The 20,000-nt window shown below is 44.7% G+C and overlaps 2 protein-coding genes and 1 pseudogene across 3 annotated transcripts in view; 2 read left to right on the top strand and 1 right to left on the bottom strand.

Annotated features, from left to right (window-relative positions):
- slc9a1b (solute carrier family 9 member A1b) overlaps positions 1-16,400 on the top strand; it is a 44,311-nt gene extending 27,911 nt beyond the window's left edge. Inside the window, exons 3-12 of the mRNA XM_082186402.1 lie at positions 1,062-1,312; positions 1,395-1,612; positions 1,970-2,172; positions 2,304-2,393; positions 2,508-2,578; positions 3,116-3,280; positions 12,944-13,040; positions 14,485-14,583; positions 14,689-14,761; positions 15,976-16,400. Of these exons, the coding sequence (XP_082042528.1) occupies positions 1,062-1,312; positions 1,395-1,612; positions 1,970-2,172; positions 2,304-2,393; positions 2,508-2,578; positions 3,116-3,280; positions 12,944-13,040; positions 14,485-14,583; positions 14,689-14,761; positions 15,976-16,223 (1,515 nt within the window). The 3' untranslated portion in view covers positions 16,224-16,400. The remainder of the gene's footprint in view (positions 1-1,061; positions 1,313-1,394; positions 1,613-1,969; positions 2,173-2,303; positions 2,394-2,507; positions 2,579-3,115; positions 3,281-12,943; positions 13,041-14,484; positions 14,584-14,688; positions 14,762-15,975) is intronic.
- Positions 16,401-18,367: 1,967 nt separating this feature from the next.
- Positions 18,368-20,000, top strand: part of fabp10b (fatty acid binding protein 10b, liver basic) — a 4,328-nt gene continuing 2,695 nt past the window's right edge. The window contains exons 1-2 of the mRNA XM_082186406.1: positions 18,368-19,047; positions 19,159-19,331. Coding sequence (XP_082042532.1) covers positions 18,981-19,047; positions 19,159-19,331 — 240 coding nt within the window. The 5' untranslated portion in view covers positions 18,368-18,980. The remainder of the gene's footprint in view (positions 19,048-19,158; positions 19,332-20,000) is intronic.
- LOC309511307 overlaps positions 19,344-20,000 on the bottom strand; it is a 2,524-nt pseudogene continuing 1,867 nt past the window's right edge. Inside the window, exon 1 of the transcript in view lies at positions 19,344-20,000. This exon is cut by the window's right edge and continues 1,867 nt beyond it. The product of the transcript in view is annotated as an uncharacterized misc_RNA (transcript).

Genomic DNA, 20,000 nt, shown 5'->3' on the forward strand with positions numbered 1-20,000 from the left:
ATTTCAAGTTTTGACTGCAAATGTCACGTCCATAACGATCTGAGTGTCGCGATTTCGGTTTCATATCGCGTATCGTTACAGCCCTAATAATCATAGATGACGCCACAGGTTATTATTTAAAATAAAGAACGTAGCCTATGTTTGTATGTAGGCCTAGGCAATTTATATTCACAATACTCACTAAAATATAATTAATATTATTTTATTGCATTGTATTAGTTGTTTGAAGGGTAAAAAAAAATCACACACTCCTCTCTGAAGCTCACACACTCCTCTCTGAAGCTCACACACTCCTCACTGAAGCTCACACACTCCTCACTGAAGCTCACACACTCCTCTCTGAAGCTCACACACTCCTCACTGAAGCTCACACACTCCTCTCTGAAGCTCACACACTCCTCACTGAAGCTCACACACTCCTCACTGAAGCTCACACACTCCTCACTGAAGCTCACACTCCTCACTGAAGCTCACACACTCCTCACTGAAGCTCACACACTCCCCACTGAAGCTCACACACTCCTCTCTGAAGCTCACACACTCCTCACTGAAGCTCACACACTCCTCTCTGAAGCTCACACACTCCTCACTGAAGCTCACACACTCCCCACTGAAGCTCACACACTCCTCTCTGAAGCTCACACACTCCCCACTGAAGCTCACACACTCCCCACTGAAGCTCACACACTCCCCACTGAAGCTCACACACTCCTCTCTGTAGCTCACACACTCCTCACTGAAGCTCACACTCCTCACTGAAGCTCACACACTCCTCACTGAAGCTCACACACTCCTCACTGAAGCTCATACTCCTCACTGAAGCTCACACACTCCTCACTGAAGCTCACACACTCCTCACTGAAGCTCACACACTCCTCTCTGAAGCTCACACACTCCTCTCTGAAGCTCACACACTCCTCTCTGAAGCTCACACACTCCTCTCTGAAGCTCACACATTCCTCACTGAAGCTCACACACTCCCCACTTCTTTCTTCTCATGATATGTGATTTGAGGGAGGTTGATGTTTATACATGAGCTACAGTAAGTGTGTTTCCTTCAGGTCCTGTATCACCTGTTTGAGGAGTTTGCGCACGTGGGCGAGGTGACGGCGCTCGACGTCTTTCTGGGTGTTGTGTGTTTCTTCGTGGTGTCGCTGGGCGGAGTGATGGTGGGCGGCGTGTACGGAGTTCTGGCGGCCTTCACCTCACGCTTCACAGCGCACACACGTGTGATCGAGCCACTCTTCGTCTTCCTCTACAGTTACATGGCGTATCTGTCCGCCGAGGTCTTCCACCTGTCTGGCATCATGGCGTGAGTCTGGCGTTCCCACTGCTAATGAGCCCTAATGAGTCTGTGCTTGTGTCTCACGCTGGGGTTTCTGTGCGGTTCTCAGGCTCATCGCGTGTGGTGTGGTGATGCGGCCCTACGTGGAGGCCAACATTTCCCACAAATCCTACACCACCATCAAGTACTTCCTGAAGATGTGGAGCAGCGTGAGCGAGACTCTGATCTTCATCTTCTTGGGCGTGTCGACGGTGGCCGGGCCGCACGCCTGGAACTGGACGTTTGTCACCATCACCATCGTCCTCTGTCTGCTGTCCAGGGTTCTGGGTGAGCGTCTCCTCATGCTACGCTAGTTAGAGTTTATCAGGAACATCCAATGGGTCTAATTAGACATCTTTATTGAGCAGTAAATCAGCATATTAGAATGATTTCTGAAGGATCATGTGACACTGAAGACTGGAGTAATGATGCTGAACATTCAGCTCTGATCACAGGAATAAATGACACTTTACTGTATATTCACATAGAAAACAGATGATTTACACTGGAATAATATTTCACAGTTTTTACTGTATTTATGATCAAATAAACGCAGCTTTGGTGAGCAGAAGAGACTCTTTCAGAAACATTATTTTTTTTTAATTATTCCAAACTGTGAGTTTTTTGTGTTGGTGTGTCATACAGGTGTGATCGGTTTAACATACATCATTAATAAGTACCGCATGGTGAAGCTGAGTGGCAAGGATCAGTTCATTGTGGCGTACGGAGGCTTGAGGGGCGCAATCGCCTTCTCGCTGGCATTCCTGCTGTCCAGTGACGACTTTCCCATGAAGGACATGTTTCTCACCGCCATCATCACCGTCATCTTCTTCACTGTGTTTGTGCAGGTGAGAGAATTGGACACTCACTCCCTTTAGCTGAAGAAAATCCATCCAGTTGTAGGAAATACTGTAGCCGGTGGTTTCTGGCATATAGGCTTCTGTCACGTGATCACCATCAACCTGCCGATGTTTTTTAGGGAATGACGATTCGACCCCTCGTTGACCTTCTGGCCGTCAAGAAGGGAAAACAAAGTAAAAGTTCAATAAACGAGGAGATTCACACTCAGGTAGTGTACCTGATCTCAAAGACTGAGAAACACGTGATGTAGCCGAGAACTGCTCGGCTGGACGGTTAATGGATAATTAAAATGTTAAATGCTCCTGTTTTGTGTCTCCTGCAGTTTCTGGAACTTTTGCTAACTGGAATAGACGGTGTGTGCGGACACTACGGACATCATCACTGGAGGGACAAGTGCGTTTCAGACCAGCACTGAAGGAAAAGTCAGCTGAAACTGAAAATCCTGTCATGGTTTACTGTTTATCCTCATGTTTTCAATCAGTCTTCACACTGCTTTTCCATACAGTGTCCAGATGCTCTCCAAAAAATATCAAGAGTACCGATATCGAGTATCCGCTATTTGGTTTAATCTGCGAATGAGTTTTATGAACTGTGGAGGCCTTGATTCTCAGAAGCTTTGAACCGTGAATAACAACTTAAATTTGGTCTGTTGGTTTTCTTCTTTTGTACTCTACAGAAAAATAATGCCAAACATAGTGATGTACTGAAATTTCAGCAAAAGAAAAGAATTCTGCAAAAAATTATTGTTCAGTTTTGGTCAAAATAGTTTTGAAGGCCAAAAACAGTGACACATTGTTAGCGCTTATCTGATGTATTTAACTGTGTGCAGGAGACATGAGGGTGAGTAAATGATGCCAGATGTTCACAGGCTTGACTCTTGTATTTCAGATCTTGTAAATATTCTAGTTTCTGATGCGTGTTCTTCTGCAGGCTGAATCGCTTTAATAAGCGTTACATCAAGCGGTGTCTGATCACTGGAGAGCGATCGCAGGAACCGCAGCTCATCTCCTTCTACAATAAGATGGAGCTCAAACAGGCCATGATGCTGCTGGAGAGCAACAGTTCAGCCAGTCTGACCACTGCATCGGCCATACCGTGAGATTCCACACACTTCACACACTCCTCACACTGCACACGCTCACATCACGCTCCTCACACACACTGGACACGCTCCTCACACGCTCCTCACACTGCACTGCTCACATCACGCTCCTCACACGCTCCTCACACTGCACATGCTCACATCACACTCCTCACACACACTGGACACGCTCCTCACACGCTCCTCACACTGCACACGCTCACATCACGCTCCTCACACACATTGGACATGCTCACATCACGCTCCTCACACTGCACATGCTCACATCACGCTCCTCACACGCTCCTCACACGCTCCTCACACTGCACATGCTCACATCACGCTCCTCACACGCTCCTCACACGCTCCTCACACTGCACACGCTCACATCACACTCCTCACACTGCACACGCTCACATCACGCTCCTCACACTGCACACGCTCACATCACGCTCCACACACACACTGGACATGCTCACATCACGCTCCTCACACTGCACAAGCTCACATCACGCTCACAAAAACCCCAAAACCATTTAGGGCTTTATAGGTCATTAGTAATACTTTGTAATTGATACGGAACATAATAGGTAACCAGTGTAGAGATGATAGAATTGGTGTTATATGATCATATTTTCTTGACCTAGTAAGAACTCTAGCAGCTGCATTTTGGACTAACTGTAGCTTGTTTATTGAGGATGCAGGACAACCAGCTAATAAAGCATTACAGTAATCTACTCTCGAGGTCATGAATGCATGAACTAACTTTTCAGCATCAGAAACTGATAGCATATTACGTAGCTTAGCAATGTTTCTAAGGTGGAAAAAGGCTGTTCTTGTAACATATGAAATATGATTTTCGAAAGACAAGTTGCGATCTAGTATAACCCCCAGGTCTTTTACTGTAGAGCAGGGAACGAAAACTGGCGGCCCGCGGGCCAAAACTGGCCCGCCAGCAATATTTTCTGGCCCGCCGGATTATTTTGGAAGTCCTAAATGCTGCACAAAACTCTTCCACTACTTGAGAAAAGCCGTAGTCGCGCGGCGATTTCACCGCCGCATACTGTGTGAAACACCCATAGGGAATCATGCGGCGCGGGATTACATTTTAAAGTATAACTGTGCGTTCACACCGGACGCGAATAGCGCGTCAAATTCGTGCCTGCCGCGTCTAGTTATAAGCTTGACCACTTTGTGTCCATTCGCGCGTCAAAAGACGGTAGCAGTCAGAACTCTGGTGTAGGCTACTTTGGACGGAGCGGGCGGTCTGTCTGACAATAGCCCACTCCCGACATCTTTTGACAGCGTATCCGCACTTAAAGGGATAGTTCACTTTGAAATTAAATTTTGGTATGTTTTAGCTTACCTCAAGGGCATCCAAGATGTAGGTGTCTTTTTTTCCGCAGTAGTTTCAATTTTGATATTTTTAGGTCAAACCGTTCTTGTCTGTCAGTCATATAATGCAGGTCGATGGTCACTGTCTCAAAGAGCATGCACAGAGTCCAAATTAAAACAATTCCCCATCGTCCAAATTAAACAATTCCCCATTGTAAGTACACATTGATGGCCCAAGACACGAAACGAGCGGTTTGTGTGAGAAAACGAACAGTATTTATATCGTTTTTACCTCTTGAACACAGCCACGTCCAAGTGATCTGAGAGCGAGGGCGGGTATAGATATATACACTAGATGTCGCATTGGCTACGGTTTCGCAGAAAATACTGTTCGTTTTCTCACACAAACCGCTCGTTTCGTGTCTTGGGCCATCAATGTGTACTTACGATGGGGAATTGTTTAATTTGGACGATGGGGAATTGTTTAATTTGGACGACGGGGAATTGTTTTAATTTGGACTCTGTGCATGCTCTTTGAGACAGTGACCATAGACCTGCATTATATGACTGACAGACAAGAACGGTTTGACCTAAAAATATCAAAATTGAAACTACTGCGGAAAAAAAGACACCTACATCTTGGATGCCCTTGAGGTAAGCTAAAACATACCAAAATTTAATTTCAAAGTGAACTATCCCTTTAATTCTGACCACCTGTACACCTAGCTCTGAGGAGCTGTTTGGTACTGAAACCATTGTCAGTCAACAACATTCTTTTTTTGCAAGGATGTTTGAAATAGTTCGGCAGAAAATAGCCTACTTCATTTGTCAGTAGGGCAATATGATTTTCGTTTATGTTGCTTAAAAATTTGAGTGATAGGCTTTGTCCTATTTAATTTATGTTAGGCTATTTATATTTCATAATTTTTTTCTGTGGCATTTTTTTTCTCTGCTGACAGTACAATGTTAAAATAGCCTAATATTTATATTGACACGAACACAATTTTTGTATAGCATTTATTATAGGCTACTTAATCTCATTCTTGCCGTTAGAGACATTTGAATGTGAGATTATGGAAACGAGATCTAAATTTTGCGGAACCGTCAGGTCGGGAAATAAAGCGGGTGAACACCGAGTATATTTTAAGCGGTTGCTGAATAGAACCTTGTGGGAGCGGGACAGAAAAAAAACAGTCCCGCGCAGAACTCCTTAAACCTTAGGTGTGTATGTGTGTGTCCCTGAATAAATAATAATAAAAAAAAAAGGAATAAAGTTCAAAAGTCGGACTGTAAGCGAATGAGTATGATTGCTATTCACACCTTTATTAAAATGGCTGTAATCGGTTACCACAATAGTACTTGATCTGTTTAAAATGATTTCCTTGATATATGCCTAAGGTGTTAAATAAAAAATCAAAATTAAAATTTGTCTAATCCAGTAATTAATTTTTTCTATTTTTGATCTGAGCACAATCAGAAAATCAGAAAACCCATTGTTATTCGTTTTTTCATTTTAGTTCAGGAAATAAATAATGGAAAAACAAGTCGTTTTTCATCTTTTTATTTTTGGTTTTAATTTGAAAAAACGATTGAACGAATGATCCACGGACGGTGACGGACCCATCATATTCCGCGATTATAGGCCTATATAAAAGTATTTAATTTGTATCCATAGGCCTACTCTGTGTAGCTGGCCCGCCATCTACTGGCTAAAAAAAATATTGGCCCGCGGCCAAAGTTACTTGCCGACCCCTGCTGTAGAGGATAAAGTAACAGGACATTCTTCTAAATTGAAGTTGCATTGTAAGAGGTTTTGTGGGCAGTTTTTTGGACCCATAAGTAATACCTCCGTTTTATCTGAATTTAGTAGCAGAAAATTACACGTCATCCAGTATTTTATATCTTTAACACACTCTGTCAATTTAGATAATTTATTGTTTTCATCTGGTCGTGATGAAATATATAATTGAGTGTCATCAGCATAACAGTGGAAATTAATTCCATGTTTTCTTATAATATTACCAAGTGGCAGCATACATATTGAGAATAGCAGAGGGCCTAACACAGATCCCTGCGGCACTCCATAGTTTACTGACGTTATCTTCGATTTTTCCCCATTTAAACAGACAAAATGGTAGCGGTCTGATAAGTACGATCTAAACCAGCTTAATGCCTGTCCATGAACACCAGTGTAGTTTTGTAGTCGATCTAAGAGTATTTTGTGATCTATAGTGTCGAACGCAGCACTAAGATCGAGTAAAACTAGTATTGAGATACAGCCTTGGTCAGAAGCTAGAAGTAAATCATTTGTGATTTTAACGAGCGCAGTTTCTGTGCTATGATGCGGCCTGAATCCTGACTGAAATTTTTCATAGATATCATTTTCTTGCAAGAAAGAGCACAATTGAGCGGACACAACTTTTTCTAGTATTTTAGACATAAATGGTAGATTTGAAATGGGTCTGTAATTTGCTAGGCTATTATGATCTAATTGTGGTTTCTTAATGAGTGGTTTTTTAACTGCCAGTTTAAATGTTCTTGGAACATGACCTAAAGATAAAGATGAGTTAATAATATTGAGAAGAGGCTCTTCCACTACAGGTAACACTTTTTTCAGTAGTTTAGTGGGTATTGGATCTAATAAACATGTTGTTGGTTTAGATGCAATGATAAGTTTATTTAGCTCTTCCTCTCCTATAGTTGTAAAGCGGTGTAGTTGTTCTTGAGGGGCGATAATTGAGGCTGAATCATAAGACACCATTAAAGATTGTACATTTACAATTGTGTTTCTGATGCTTTCTATTTTCTCAGTGAAGAAATTCATAAAATCATTACTACTAAACTGTAACGGTATATTTTGCTCAGGTGATGTCTGTTTATTTGTTAGTCTAGCCACGGTGTTAAATAAAAACCTTGGATTATTTTGGTTATTTTCTATTAGTTTGCGGAGGTGCTCAGCCCTGGCCGCTTTTAGGGCCTTTTTATAATGTGACATACTGTCTTTCCACGCGATTCTAAAGACCTCTAAATTAGTTTGTTTCCATTTACGCTCTAAATTACGAGTTTCTCTCTTGATAACATGCGTAGCACTGTTATACCATGGCGCTTTAGTTTTCTCTCTAACCTTTTTTAATCTAATTGGTGCAACGATGTCTAATGTACTAGAGAAAATGGTGCTCATAGTGCTAGTCATTTCCTCTAGTTCATCTGTTTGTTTGGGTTCACTGAGCAGCTGAGATAGATCAGGTAAGCTATTTGAGAATCTATCTATAGTGGTTGGAAGGATTGTTCTGCCTGGTCGATAACAAATTTCAGCAGTACGTAGTATGCAAGTTACCATGTAATGGTCAGTGACATCATCACTTTGCGGTATAATATCTATATCGGTTGGATTGGTTCCATGTGATATAATTAAATCTAGCGTATGATTAAGACGATGAGTGGGACCAGTGACGTTTTGCTTGACCCCAAAGGAGTTTAATAAATCTGTAAACGCAGCCCCTAATGCATCATTTGTGTTATCTACGTGTATGTTAAAATCTCCAACAATTAATGCTTTATCGACGTTGACCAATAGATCTGAGAGAAAGTCTGCAAACTCTTTTAGGAAATCAGCGTAAGGCCCTGGAGGTCTATATACAGTAGCCAAGGCTAGAGATAATAGGGATTTATTTCTCACATCTAAGAGTGTAACATTTAGCACAAATACTTCAAACGAATTAAACCTGTGACCTGTTTTTTGAGTAACATTAAGAATATCTCTATAGATTGTTGCAACACCTCCGCCACGACCAATCAGACGGGGCTCATGCTTATAACAGTATCCAGGAGGAGTAGACTCATTAATACCGAAATAATCATTTGGTTAAAGCCAGGTTTCAGTAAGGCAAAGTACATCGAAACTATTATCTGTGACCATTTCATTTACAATAACTGCCTTAGGTGTGAGCGATCTAATGTTTAGAAGACCTAGCTTTATAAATTGTTTTTGTTCACTAATATTGAGGTTTTCTGGTTTAATCACAATTAGATTTTTCCTAGATCCTACAGTAGATTTAATGTTTGACCTCACTAAACGAGGAATAGACACAGTTTCAATATAATGTTCTACATTGGTACTTATATCAATTAAGTTTGGACAGCAAAGAGTGTGATTTGGACTTTGACTTACTAGTCATATGGTGTGCAACGCCTTGGAGATGTTGTCTGACAGAAGAGCCACTCCGATTCTGCTGGGGTGAAGTCCATCAGCACGGAAGAGCCTAGGTCGCTCCCAGAACAGATTCCAATTATTTACAAAGAGCAGTCTCTGTTCATTACACCATGACATTAACCATTCATTTAGAGCAAATAATCTACTGAACCTAGTCGGTACATGGGAAGCGGTCCAGACACGATGATCGTTGTTTCAGGCGATGTGCTGCGTACCGTCTCGATCAGGCTCCTGAACCTTCTTCAGAACCTCCGTCTGCCGCAGCCTGATGTCGTTCGTTCCCGCGTGCAGCACGACAGCTCCGACCCGATCGTCACCATTCAGGATCTCGGGGACCTGCGCAGCCACATCGAGAACACGAGCACCAGGAAAGCAGTGAGTGCGCACCTTACCTTTATCTGAGGTAGCGTGTACATGCCGGACGATGGAAGTGCCGATGATCACAGCGTCGCGTCCCGTCTCGCGAAGAGGGGAGAAGCGGTTCCGGGTGGAGATCTCGAAGGCCGGGAGGGGCGGAGAGGTCCATGCTCTGGTCCTGGCTCGCGTCTTCCGCTGTGGAATCACCCAGGGTCCGTGGTGTTGTGTCGGTGCCGGAGTGAATGAAACCAGGGATGATCGCGTCCTGGTTGCTCGCGTCCTGTGCAGAGAAACACACGGAGTAGACGAGGTCGGAGTCAAAAAGTTACTAACCACTGACTTGTGAGCATCGGCGCGTGATGTTTCAAGCGCTGATCGCCGATCTCGCAGCTCGGCTTGTCTCTCTAGTAGGTCGCGGATCTGCTTTTCCACCGAGTCCAACTCTAACTGCACAGAATGCAGCTCGAACGTGTCCTCACCTGCACTCAAAGGTAACGTTAGACACACATCCGATATATTCGCCATTATAGCAGATGTGCTATAATGGCGAATTATAGCTTTAAGTGATACAGGTGTAAAAAAGACGATCGATAGGCGCGACCACGCGTGTAATGCTAGCGGGCTAAGGCTAGTAGCGGAAGTTCGGAAAGTTGGATATAAGTAGCGATATCAAAGCAATCCGATTGTTTTTTAAATAGAATAGTATTCCAGATATGTTCACACGCTGTAAAAATGAAAGTGTTTGTTTGTAAAAGAGTGTAAAGATGAAAATCACGGTTTATGAATTAATTCGACGGAGCTCCAAACACAACAACGCACTCAGTCGCGACGCATGCGCACATCACGCTCCTCACACTGCACACGCTCCTCACACTGCACACACTCCTCACACTGCACACGCTCACATCACACTCCTCACACTGCACACGCTCCTCACACTCCTCACACTGCACACACTCCTCACACTGCACACACTCACATCACGCTCCTCACACTGCACACGCTCCTCACACTGCACACGCTCACATCACACTCCTCACACTGCACATGCTCACATAACGCTCCTCACACTGCACACGCTCCTCACACTGCACACGCTCACATCACGCTCCTCACACTGCACACGCTCCTCACACTGCACACACTCCTCACACTGCACATGCTCACATCACGCTCCTCACACTGCACACGCTCCTCACACTGCACACGCTTATATCACACTCCTCACACTGCACACGCTCACATCACACTCCTCACACTGCACACGCTCACATCACACTCCTCACACTGCACACGCTCCTCACACTGCACACACTCCTCACACTGCACACGCTCACATCACGCTCCTCACACTGCACACTCCTCACACTGCACACGCTCACATCACACTCCTCACACTGCACACGCTCACATCACACTCCTCACACTGCACATGCTCACATCACGCTCCTCACACTGCACATGCTCACATCACACTCCTCACACTGCACATGCTCACATCACGCTCCTCACACTGCACACACTCCTCACACTGCACACGCTCACATCACACTCCTCACACTGCACACGCTCACGCTCACACTCCTCACACTGCACACACTCACATCACACTCCTCACACTGCACACGCTCACATCACACTCCTCACACTGCACACGCTCACATCACACTCCTCACACTGCACACGCTCCTCACACTGCACACGCTCCTCACACTCCTCACACTGCACACGCTCCTCACACTGCACACGCTCCTCACACTCCTCACACTGCACATGCTCACATCACACTCCTCACACTGCACACGCTCACATCACACTCCTCACACTGCACACGCTCCTCACACTGCACACGCTCCTCACACTCCTCACACTGCACACGCTCCTCACACTCCTCACACTGGACACGCTCACATCACACTCCTCACACTGCACACGCTCACATCATGCTCCTCACACTCCTCACACTGCACACGCTCCTCACACTGCACACGCTCCTCACACTGCACACGCTCCTCACACTCCTCACACTGCACACGCTCCTCACACTCCTCACACTCACATCACGCTCCTCACACTGCACACGCTCACATCACACTCCTCACACTGCATACACTCACATCACGCTCCTCACACTGCACACGCTCACATCACGCTCCTCACACTGCACACGCTCACATCACGCTCCTCACACTGCACACGCTCACATCACACTCCTCACACTGCACACGCTCACATCACACTCCTCACACTGCACACGCTCACATCACGCTCCTCACACTGCACACACTCCTCACACTGCACACACTCCTCACACTGCACACACTCCTCACACTGCACACGCTCACATCACGCTCCTCACACTGCACACACTCCTCACACTGCACACGCTCACATCACGCTCCTCACACTGCACACGCTCACATCACACTCCTCACACTGCACACGCTCACATCACGCTCCTCACACTGCACACGCTCACATCACGCTCCTCACACTGCACACGCTCACATCACGCTCCTCACACTGTACACGCTCACATCACACTCCTCACACTGCACACGCTCACATCACACTCCTCACACTGCACACACTCACATCACGCTCCTCACACTGCACACGCTCACATCACGCTCCTCACACTGCACACGCTCCTCACACTGCACACGCTCACATCACGCTCCTCACACTGCACATGCTCCTCACACTCCTCACACTGCACACGCTCCTCACACTGCACACGCTCCTCACACTCCTCACACTGGACACGCTCCTCACACTCCTCACACTGCACACGCTTACATCACGCTCCTCACACTGCACACGCTCACATCACACTCCTCACACTGCATACACTCACATCACTCTCCTCACACTGCACACGCTCACATCACGCTCCTCACACTGCACACGCTCCTCACACTCCTCACACTGCACACGCTCCTCACACTCCTCACACTGCACACGCTTACATCACGCTCCTCACACTGCACACGCTCACATCACACTCCTCACACTGCATACACTCACATCACGCTCCTCACACTGCACACGCTCACATCACGCTCCTCACACTGCACACGCTCACATCACGCTCCTCACACTGCACACGCTCACATCACGCTCCTCACACTGCACACGCTCACATCACACTCCTCACACTGCACACGCTCCTCACACTGCACACGCTCACATCACGCTCCTCACACTGCACACACTCCTCACACTGCACACACTCCTCACACTGCACACGCTCACATCACGCTCCTCACACTGCACACACTCCTCACACTGCACACGCTTACATCACGCTCCTCACACTGCACACGCTCACATCACACTCCTCACACTGCACACGCTCACATCACACTCCTCACACTGCACACACTCACATCACGCTCCTCACACTGCACACGCTCACATCACGCTCCTCACACTGCACACGCTCACATCACGCTCCTCACACTGTACACGCTCACATCACACTCCTCACACTGCACACGCTCACATCACACTCCTCACACTGCACACACTCACATCACGCTCCTCACACTGCACACGCTCACATCACGCTCCTCACACTGCACACGCTCCTCACACTGCACACGCTCACATCACGCTCCTCACACTGCACATGCTCCTCACACTCCTCACACTGCACACGCTCCTCACACTGCACACGCTCCTCACACTCCTCACACTGCACACGCTCCTCACACTGCACACGCTCACATCACGCTCCTCACTGCATGTGTGTGTGTGTGTGTGTCTGCAGACAGCAGCGCAGCAGGAGGACGCTCAACATCTCTAAAGAACGAGAAGAAGAAATCAGAAAGATTCTGCGAGCAAACCTGCAGAAGACGCGACAGAGAGTAAGACTCATGACATGCCTGTGTTCTGTGCACAGCCAGTGTGAATGTTCTGTGTAGAATACCTGGGTGACGTGGTACAAGTGTTGTATACAACATAGCACACTGTCAGGTAGGATGCTGTATCCCATAGTGCAATGCACTCAACCTTGAAGCGGAGGTAATTTCAACATCATCTTGACTCATTATTCGGTCAGAATGACAATTTTTTAAACATTTACGCTAGATTTAGATGAATTTTTTTTTCTATTTAATTGACGTCAAATAATTGTGCATTTGTGTTGCTAAAGCTCTCGCTGAATTAAACATGCATTATGAGGTCATGTAGCATATTGTTTGAAATGTTTATGCTTGCATAATGTGTTTTACACTATTTTTTCTAAAGAAGCAGCAGGTGATATTAAGTGTGTACTGCACTGTGTGAGGTTAGCAGGTGTTCTAGGATTCTTGGTAGGGTTGCACCAGACGTTCGTAAGTCCACACTAGAGGCTTAGTAACTACTAGCTAGTTTGTAACTCTGTACTTTATTCCGTTGCACCATTTGTTCGTAAGGCAGAACGTTGCTAGTAGGTTGTAAGCTCTCCGTAAAATAATAATCCTAACCCTATTCACATAATATGACGTTTAGCCTCGATGATCCAATAGCAGTCTTCAAATACGTGAGCAGAAGTTGTGTGGAAATGCTGTGAATTTCAGTTTATCCTTCATTCTTTTGCCTCACGTTACTAACGGTAAAAATAAGTTTCCATTAAATACGATAGCCTACTTAATCATTAATAACGTAAGTGTTTTTGTAAATAACATTCAGAAACTGTATTTGAAATGAAGTGAATAAGGATCAATAAATAAATATTGATACAAAAAACATAAGAAATTACATTTATTGATTATGACTGATATTTGACATGCACAACATGGACCGATGCACGCGGCGGCGCGCTGTTTAGGACGGGTTCGTGTTAAAGAGCCGCTAACAAAGTAATCTTTTCACATAATGTTCTCTCTCTTTAAATGTAAGCGAGTGTAAATGTCAGCGTTATCATGTGTGTAAAGAACTGAAGTCTGTCAGGTAGAAGAAGAGCTTATTGATGCAGTTCAGTCTGTCTGATATTTTATTCCAACCGTTACTCCTGATCGGAGGCTGCCGTAAATATTTAGTTTATACGTAGAGTTACGCTTAAACTAAGTTTAATGGTGCAACGCAAGAATATTTAGAAGTGCGTAAGTCGTAACTTAGTGTCCATTTACTGTACGTCAAAACTAGGCTAAGCTGTAAGTTACGCGCAGTTGGTGCAACCGGCCCCTGTGCTTCAGTGCTTGGGAAATGCAGAATACATTTATTCAGATGTAAGCGCTGAGATGTGTGTGTCTCTTGCTCAGTTCACTGCAGTCTTATTTACTGGACTGTGCAAGTAACTCGTGTGTGTGTGTGTGTGTGTGTGGTTAGCTGCGCTCATACAGCAGACACACACTGATGCCTGATGCTGAAGAAGACGACTGGAGCGAGACGCGGATCAGGAAACAGCGCGTGGAAATAGAGCGGCGGGTGAGTAAGAAAAGAAAGAAAGAAAGTTATGCTTTCATTTATTTGTCTGTATTTAAACGCTCAAGCCAAAGGAAAAGCCAGTAATTTAAGGTGTCACTTTTCCAGATGAGCCACTTTCTGATGGTTCCTGCTAATCGCTCCGAGTCTCCTGCAGTGCGGAGAGGCCACTTCGAGTCAGGTGACTTTCTCAGGTGTTTCCAGGGTCACTCGAGTCAGGTGACCATCTCAGGTGTTTCCAAGGTCACTCGAGTCAGGTGACCTTCTCAAGTGTTTCCAAGGTTACTCGAGTCAGGTGACCTTCTCAGGTGTTTCCAAGGTCACTCGAGTCAGGTGACCTTCTCAGGTGTTTCCAAGGTTACTCGAGTCAGGTGACCTGACCCTCTCAGGTGTTTCCAAGGTTACTCGAGTCAGGTGACCTTCTCAGGTGTTTCCAAGGTCACTCGAGTCAGGTGACCTTCTCAGGTGTTTCCAGGGTCACTCGAGTCAGGTGACCTTCTCAAGTGTTTCCAAGGTCACTCGAGTCAGGTGACCTTCTCAGGTGTTTCCAGGGTCACTCGAGTCAGGTGACCTTCTCAGGTGTTTCCAAGGGCACTCGAGTCAGGTGACCTTCTCAGGTGTTTCCAGGGTCACTCGAGTCAGGTGACCTTCTCAGGTGTTTCCAAGGGCACTTGAGTCAGGTGACCTTCTCAAGTTTTTCCAAGGTCACTCGAGTCAGGTGACCTTCTCAGGTGTTTCCAGGGTCACTCGAGTCAGGTGACCTTCTCAGGTGTTTCCAGGGTCACTCGAGTCAGGTGACCTCAAGTTTTTCCAAGGTCACTCGAGTCAGGTGACCTTCTCAGGTGTTTCCAAGGTCACTCGAGTCAGGTGACCTTCTCAGGTGTTTCCAAGGTCACTCGAGTCAGGTGACCTTCTCAGGTGTTTCCAGGGTCACTCGAGTCAGGTGACCTTCTCAGGTGTTTCCAGGGTCACTCGAGTCAGGTGACCTTCTCAGGTGTTTCCAGGGTCACTCGAGTCAGGTGACCTTCTCAAGTGTTTCCAAGGTCACTCGAGTCAGGTGACCTTCTCAGGTGTTTCCTAGGTCACTTCAGTCAGGTGACCTTCTTAGGTGTTTCCAAGGTCACTCAAGTCAGGTGACCTTCTCAAGTTTTTCCAAGGTCACTCGATTCAGGTGACCTTCTCAGGTGTTTCCAGGGTCACTCGAGTCAGGTGACCTTCTCAGGTGTTTCCAGGGTCATTCGAGTCAGGTGACCTCAAATTTTTCCAAGGTCACTCGAGTCAGGTGACCTTCTCAGGTGTTTCCAGGGTCACTCGAGTCAGGTGACCTTCACAGGTGTTTTCAAGGTCATTCAATAACAGAATGTGGCATTGAGTGTTTGAAATGTTGTCTTCCAGACAGCCGAGGTCAGACGGCCAGGCCGAGTATCCTAGTGTCGGCCCCCGGAGACTCTGAGAACCCAGACGGATCCAGAACCCAGAACCCCGACGGATCCGCTCAGACCCAGAACCCGGACGGTGTGCAGGGCAGCCGAGGACACAAGCTGAACGTGACGTTTGCTCTGGGTGGGGAGGAGCAGAACCTGCCTCGGTGTTTGAGTGATCCGGGTCCACATAACCTGCTGGAGGAGGAAGAGCTGTTTTAGCACAAAGACTGAGGATGCTTGTTTGTTTGTATTTTATATGTGTTTTATGCAGTGGAAAATGATTTAAAGGTTATGTAAACTGAGCTGCCTATCTTGGCCAGGACACTCCCGTAAAAGAGATTTTAATCTTAGTGAGTCTTCTTTCCTGGTTAAATAAAGGTTTATTATTAAACTATTCTTTCTTGTGATCTGAGTCCATGTGTCTTACGTGTCACGCTTGTCCTGTTTTAGGCCGCGTCCACCTGGTATTATCCTGCGTTTCACATGCGTATCCATGACTCTTGTGTTCAGATCTATGGTTAGGTTAGTTTAGGTTAGGTTAGGTTAGTTTAGGTTAGGTAAGTTTGCTCCTAGAGTTCGCTGTCCTGAAGAGTTTGGCTCCAACCCTGGAAACCCCCTCACCTGCCTGTAACCTTAGTAATCCTGAAGACATTGATCAGCTTGTTCATGTGTGTTAGTTTAGGGTTAGAGCTGAACTCTGCAGGACAGCGGGTTACGGTTACGGTTAGGGTTACGCAGGTGAATGAAGAGGAGAAGGAAGGCAGCTGTTTGTTTGGTACAACAGAGCCAAGTCCCAGTGGCTTGTTTTGATTCTTCCCATAGCTAACCCTCATGTTTTTGTGATGTGCTCACAGGCATCTTTGACCTCCTCCAGACCTGCTTTCAGTGATCCACTCACTAAACGGTTTCATCTGTATTTATTGCTAGCTAGAAATGGCCAATGTACACTTCAAACTTGTGAATTTGTGTTGCTTTTGCTCTTAAAACAGTCTGAAGTCAAGTTTTGTAGACAAATATAACTTGTATCTGAATTTATGAAATACTAGATTTTGACTTTTTTTAGCAGATGGACAAGAAGCTTCTAGAGCATGACGTGCTCCTCACATGTTCCTCCTTCACTAGTGTTCAAAAGCATCCCATGATGCACCTGGAGTGAGCAGAAGAAGCTCAAATATAAGAGAGTTTCTGCAAAGAACATCTTGAGCATCAATGAATGAAAATCTCTATGAAGAGTCACATGCAGGGCCGGCGCTCCGCACACGCACATCACGCACTGCGCGTAGGGCACCAAGTGCTTGGGGGGGCACCAAAAAATCTGGGTCGTGAAAAATCATCAAAATAGGGTACTAGTATAAATAACAAATAAAATATGTCTAAAGCATGTTAATATTGGGTTTAAGTGGTCGTTCAATGAGGCCTATTATATGTTGATCCGACGAAAATTATGTGTGTATTTAAGTGGTCCAGTGGTAGAATTTTTGCCAAGCGTGTCAGAGGTTCTGAGTTCTAATCCGCACTCATATAGTTTTTTTTTTTTTTTTTTTTCATCAAAACCGATTATGTTTTTTAGTGGTTGTATATCAGGCAGGGACACTTTTTGTGCTTTTTGTTTTCTAATTGTACCGGAGCGAATAGAGAGTCTCTCCACAACGGATTGAAACGCGCGTCTGAGTGAAGGCTGTGCGCGAGCCAGAAACAAACATAGTATCCGCGCCACTGATCGCTCGGCAACGAGCACTTTGATCAGTTGATTTAAAAAAAAAAACACATTTCAGCGCTAGATCGACTCTTATTTAAAAAACGAATGAAATGAATGCTCTGCTGGTTATCTGGAGATTTTTGTTTGTTTGTATTGGTACATTCGTGCCGCGAGATGTTTCAAAAGTGGTGGGGACATGTCCTACCCGCAAATTACGCCTATGCGTATGCATGTCCAGGGGCGTCGCTATAGTAGTGCAAAAGATCCGGGGCTTTAGCCCTGCATGGCTAAAATCTTTTTTTTTTTTTTTTTTTTTACTTTGAAACTGCAATTAGAAGAAAAAAAAAACCCACAATCTCAGTGTTTGTATATTTTCATATTCACAGAGTTGTCAAATTATGTACAGAATTATTATATTGTGCCTGACCTTTGCACTTTTAACTTTCTGTGTTTACATTGTTCAGTTCCAAATCTGTGTTTTTAGTAATTGTGGTGGTATTTGGTATTTATAATTTTAACCTTTATATTATTTATTTATTTTCATGTTTGGTGCCATTGTTAATGTAAAATTATTTATTTGCAGCAGTTATTTTGGAAGTAAAGAGAACCTAACTAAGAAATTCTGAATGGTTGTTATTCCCTTTGTTGGGGGGGGGGGGTTCTTTTGAACATTCTATTCATCAAATAATTTTCCACTGAAATCTGAAGCAGAATCACAGTGGTTTTCAACACTGATAATAATCATAAATGTTTGTTGATCATCAGATCATCATATTAGAGTGATTTGTGAAGGATCATGTGACACTGAAGACTGGAGTAATGATGCTGAACATTCAGCTTTGATCAAAGGAATAAATTACACTTAACTATATATTCACATAGAAAATGATTTACACTGGAATAATATTTCACTGTTTTTACTGTATTTTTGATCAAATAAACACAGCTTTGATGAGCAGAAGAGACTCTTTCAGAAACAGTAGACATCTTACAGACCCCTAACTTTTATTTTAATTCAATGTAACAGACTGACATCGACTTTGGCTTTGAGAAATATGAATGGACGTGTGGTTTATAGGAGTTTCTGGACATATTTATTTCATAATACCTGGCATGTTTGATCTTTAATGTGCATGTAAAGCCCAGAGAGACTCATTTGAGACTCAAACATGAAGCTCCTGAGACATAATTAAGGAAACCATCACAAACAGACTCACGATCAACAGCGAGCGCTTCATCAGAACCAGATCTCCGATCTACAGTTGAAGAAAGGAATCATGGACTTCAGTGGAAGCTGGAAGCTGTGTGAACAGGACAATCCAGAGGCGTTTCTCAGAGCCATAGGTGAGTTTGACATTTCAGTATGGCAGTCTTCTGGTTTTCTTTTGATTTGAAAGTTTCTAAAGTTGTTCATATGTAATGAAAGTGAGATGCGACGTGTTTTTATGAGTGCAGCGGCTCCAGAGATTTACATTAAAATGATGAAGGAAGTGAAACCTCTGACAACGATTGAGCAGAACGGAGATGAATTCAGCATCTGTGTGAAAACGGCCCTCAGGAGCAACACTAACACCTTCACCATCGGCACGGAGAGCGAGTTCAACACCATGGACGGCAAGAAGATCAAGGTCATTCAGTCATTTACAGTCGCTAGGACACATTTATCAAAACTCTTCATTCATGTCTGAAATCAAGTCATTCTTCCTGAAAAGAGAATGTAAACGTGTGTAAACTGGCCTGTAGAGTTTTGCTGGTGTTTGTGTCCGAGTGTGAGATGAACTTATTAAATGTATTTTGTGCTGAAACAATGATAAATTATCCTCAGTTTATCCCACATAGACTGATGTTGTGATCGCTGTTTGAAGCGTTTCATAAAGTGACTTTAGTTTCGAGAAACGAGTGAAAAACTGTTTTATTTCAGCAAACAGTAACTGGAAGAGAAAGAAGTTAATTAGTCTGTAGAGAGTCTGTAGAACTGCTGTCTGTGGTTACCTAGCAACAACTGACCTGCGTCTGTGAGTGTGTGTGTGTGTGTGTGTGTGTGTGTGTGTGTGTCAAGTCAAGTCAAGTCAAGTTTATTTGTATAGCGCTTTTCACAATACAGATTGTATCAAAGCAGCTTCACTGTATTAAATTTAAATAATACAACAAAGTTTGTTTCAAGAGGAATTTATTGATTGATAAAATTAAATTAAATATCCCCAAAATATCCCCAACTGAGCAAGCCAAAGGCAACAGTGGCAAGGAACCGAAAAACTCCATCAAGTGACCTAATGGTGTCCTAAAACTCCATCAGG

This window comes from Leuciscus leuciscus (assembly GCF_965113295.1).
Source record: "Leuciscus leuciscus genome assembly, chromosome: 12".
In the NCBI taxonomy this organism is placed as follows: domain Eukaryota; kingdom Metazoa; phylum Chordata; class Actinopteri; order Cypriniformes; family Leuciscidae; genus Leuciscus; species Leuciscus leuciscus.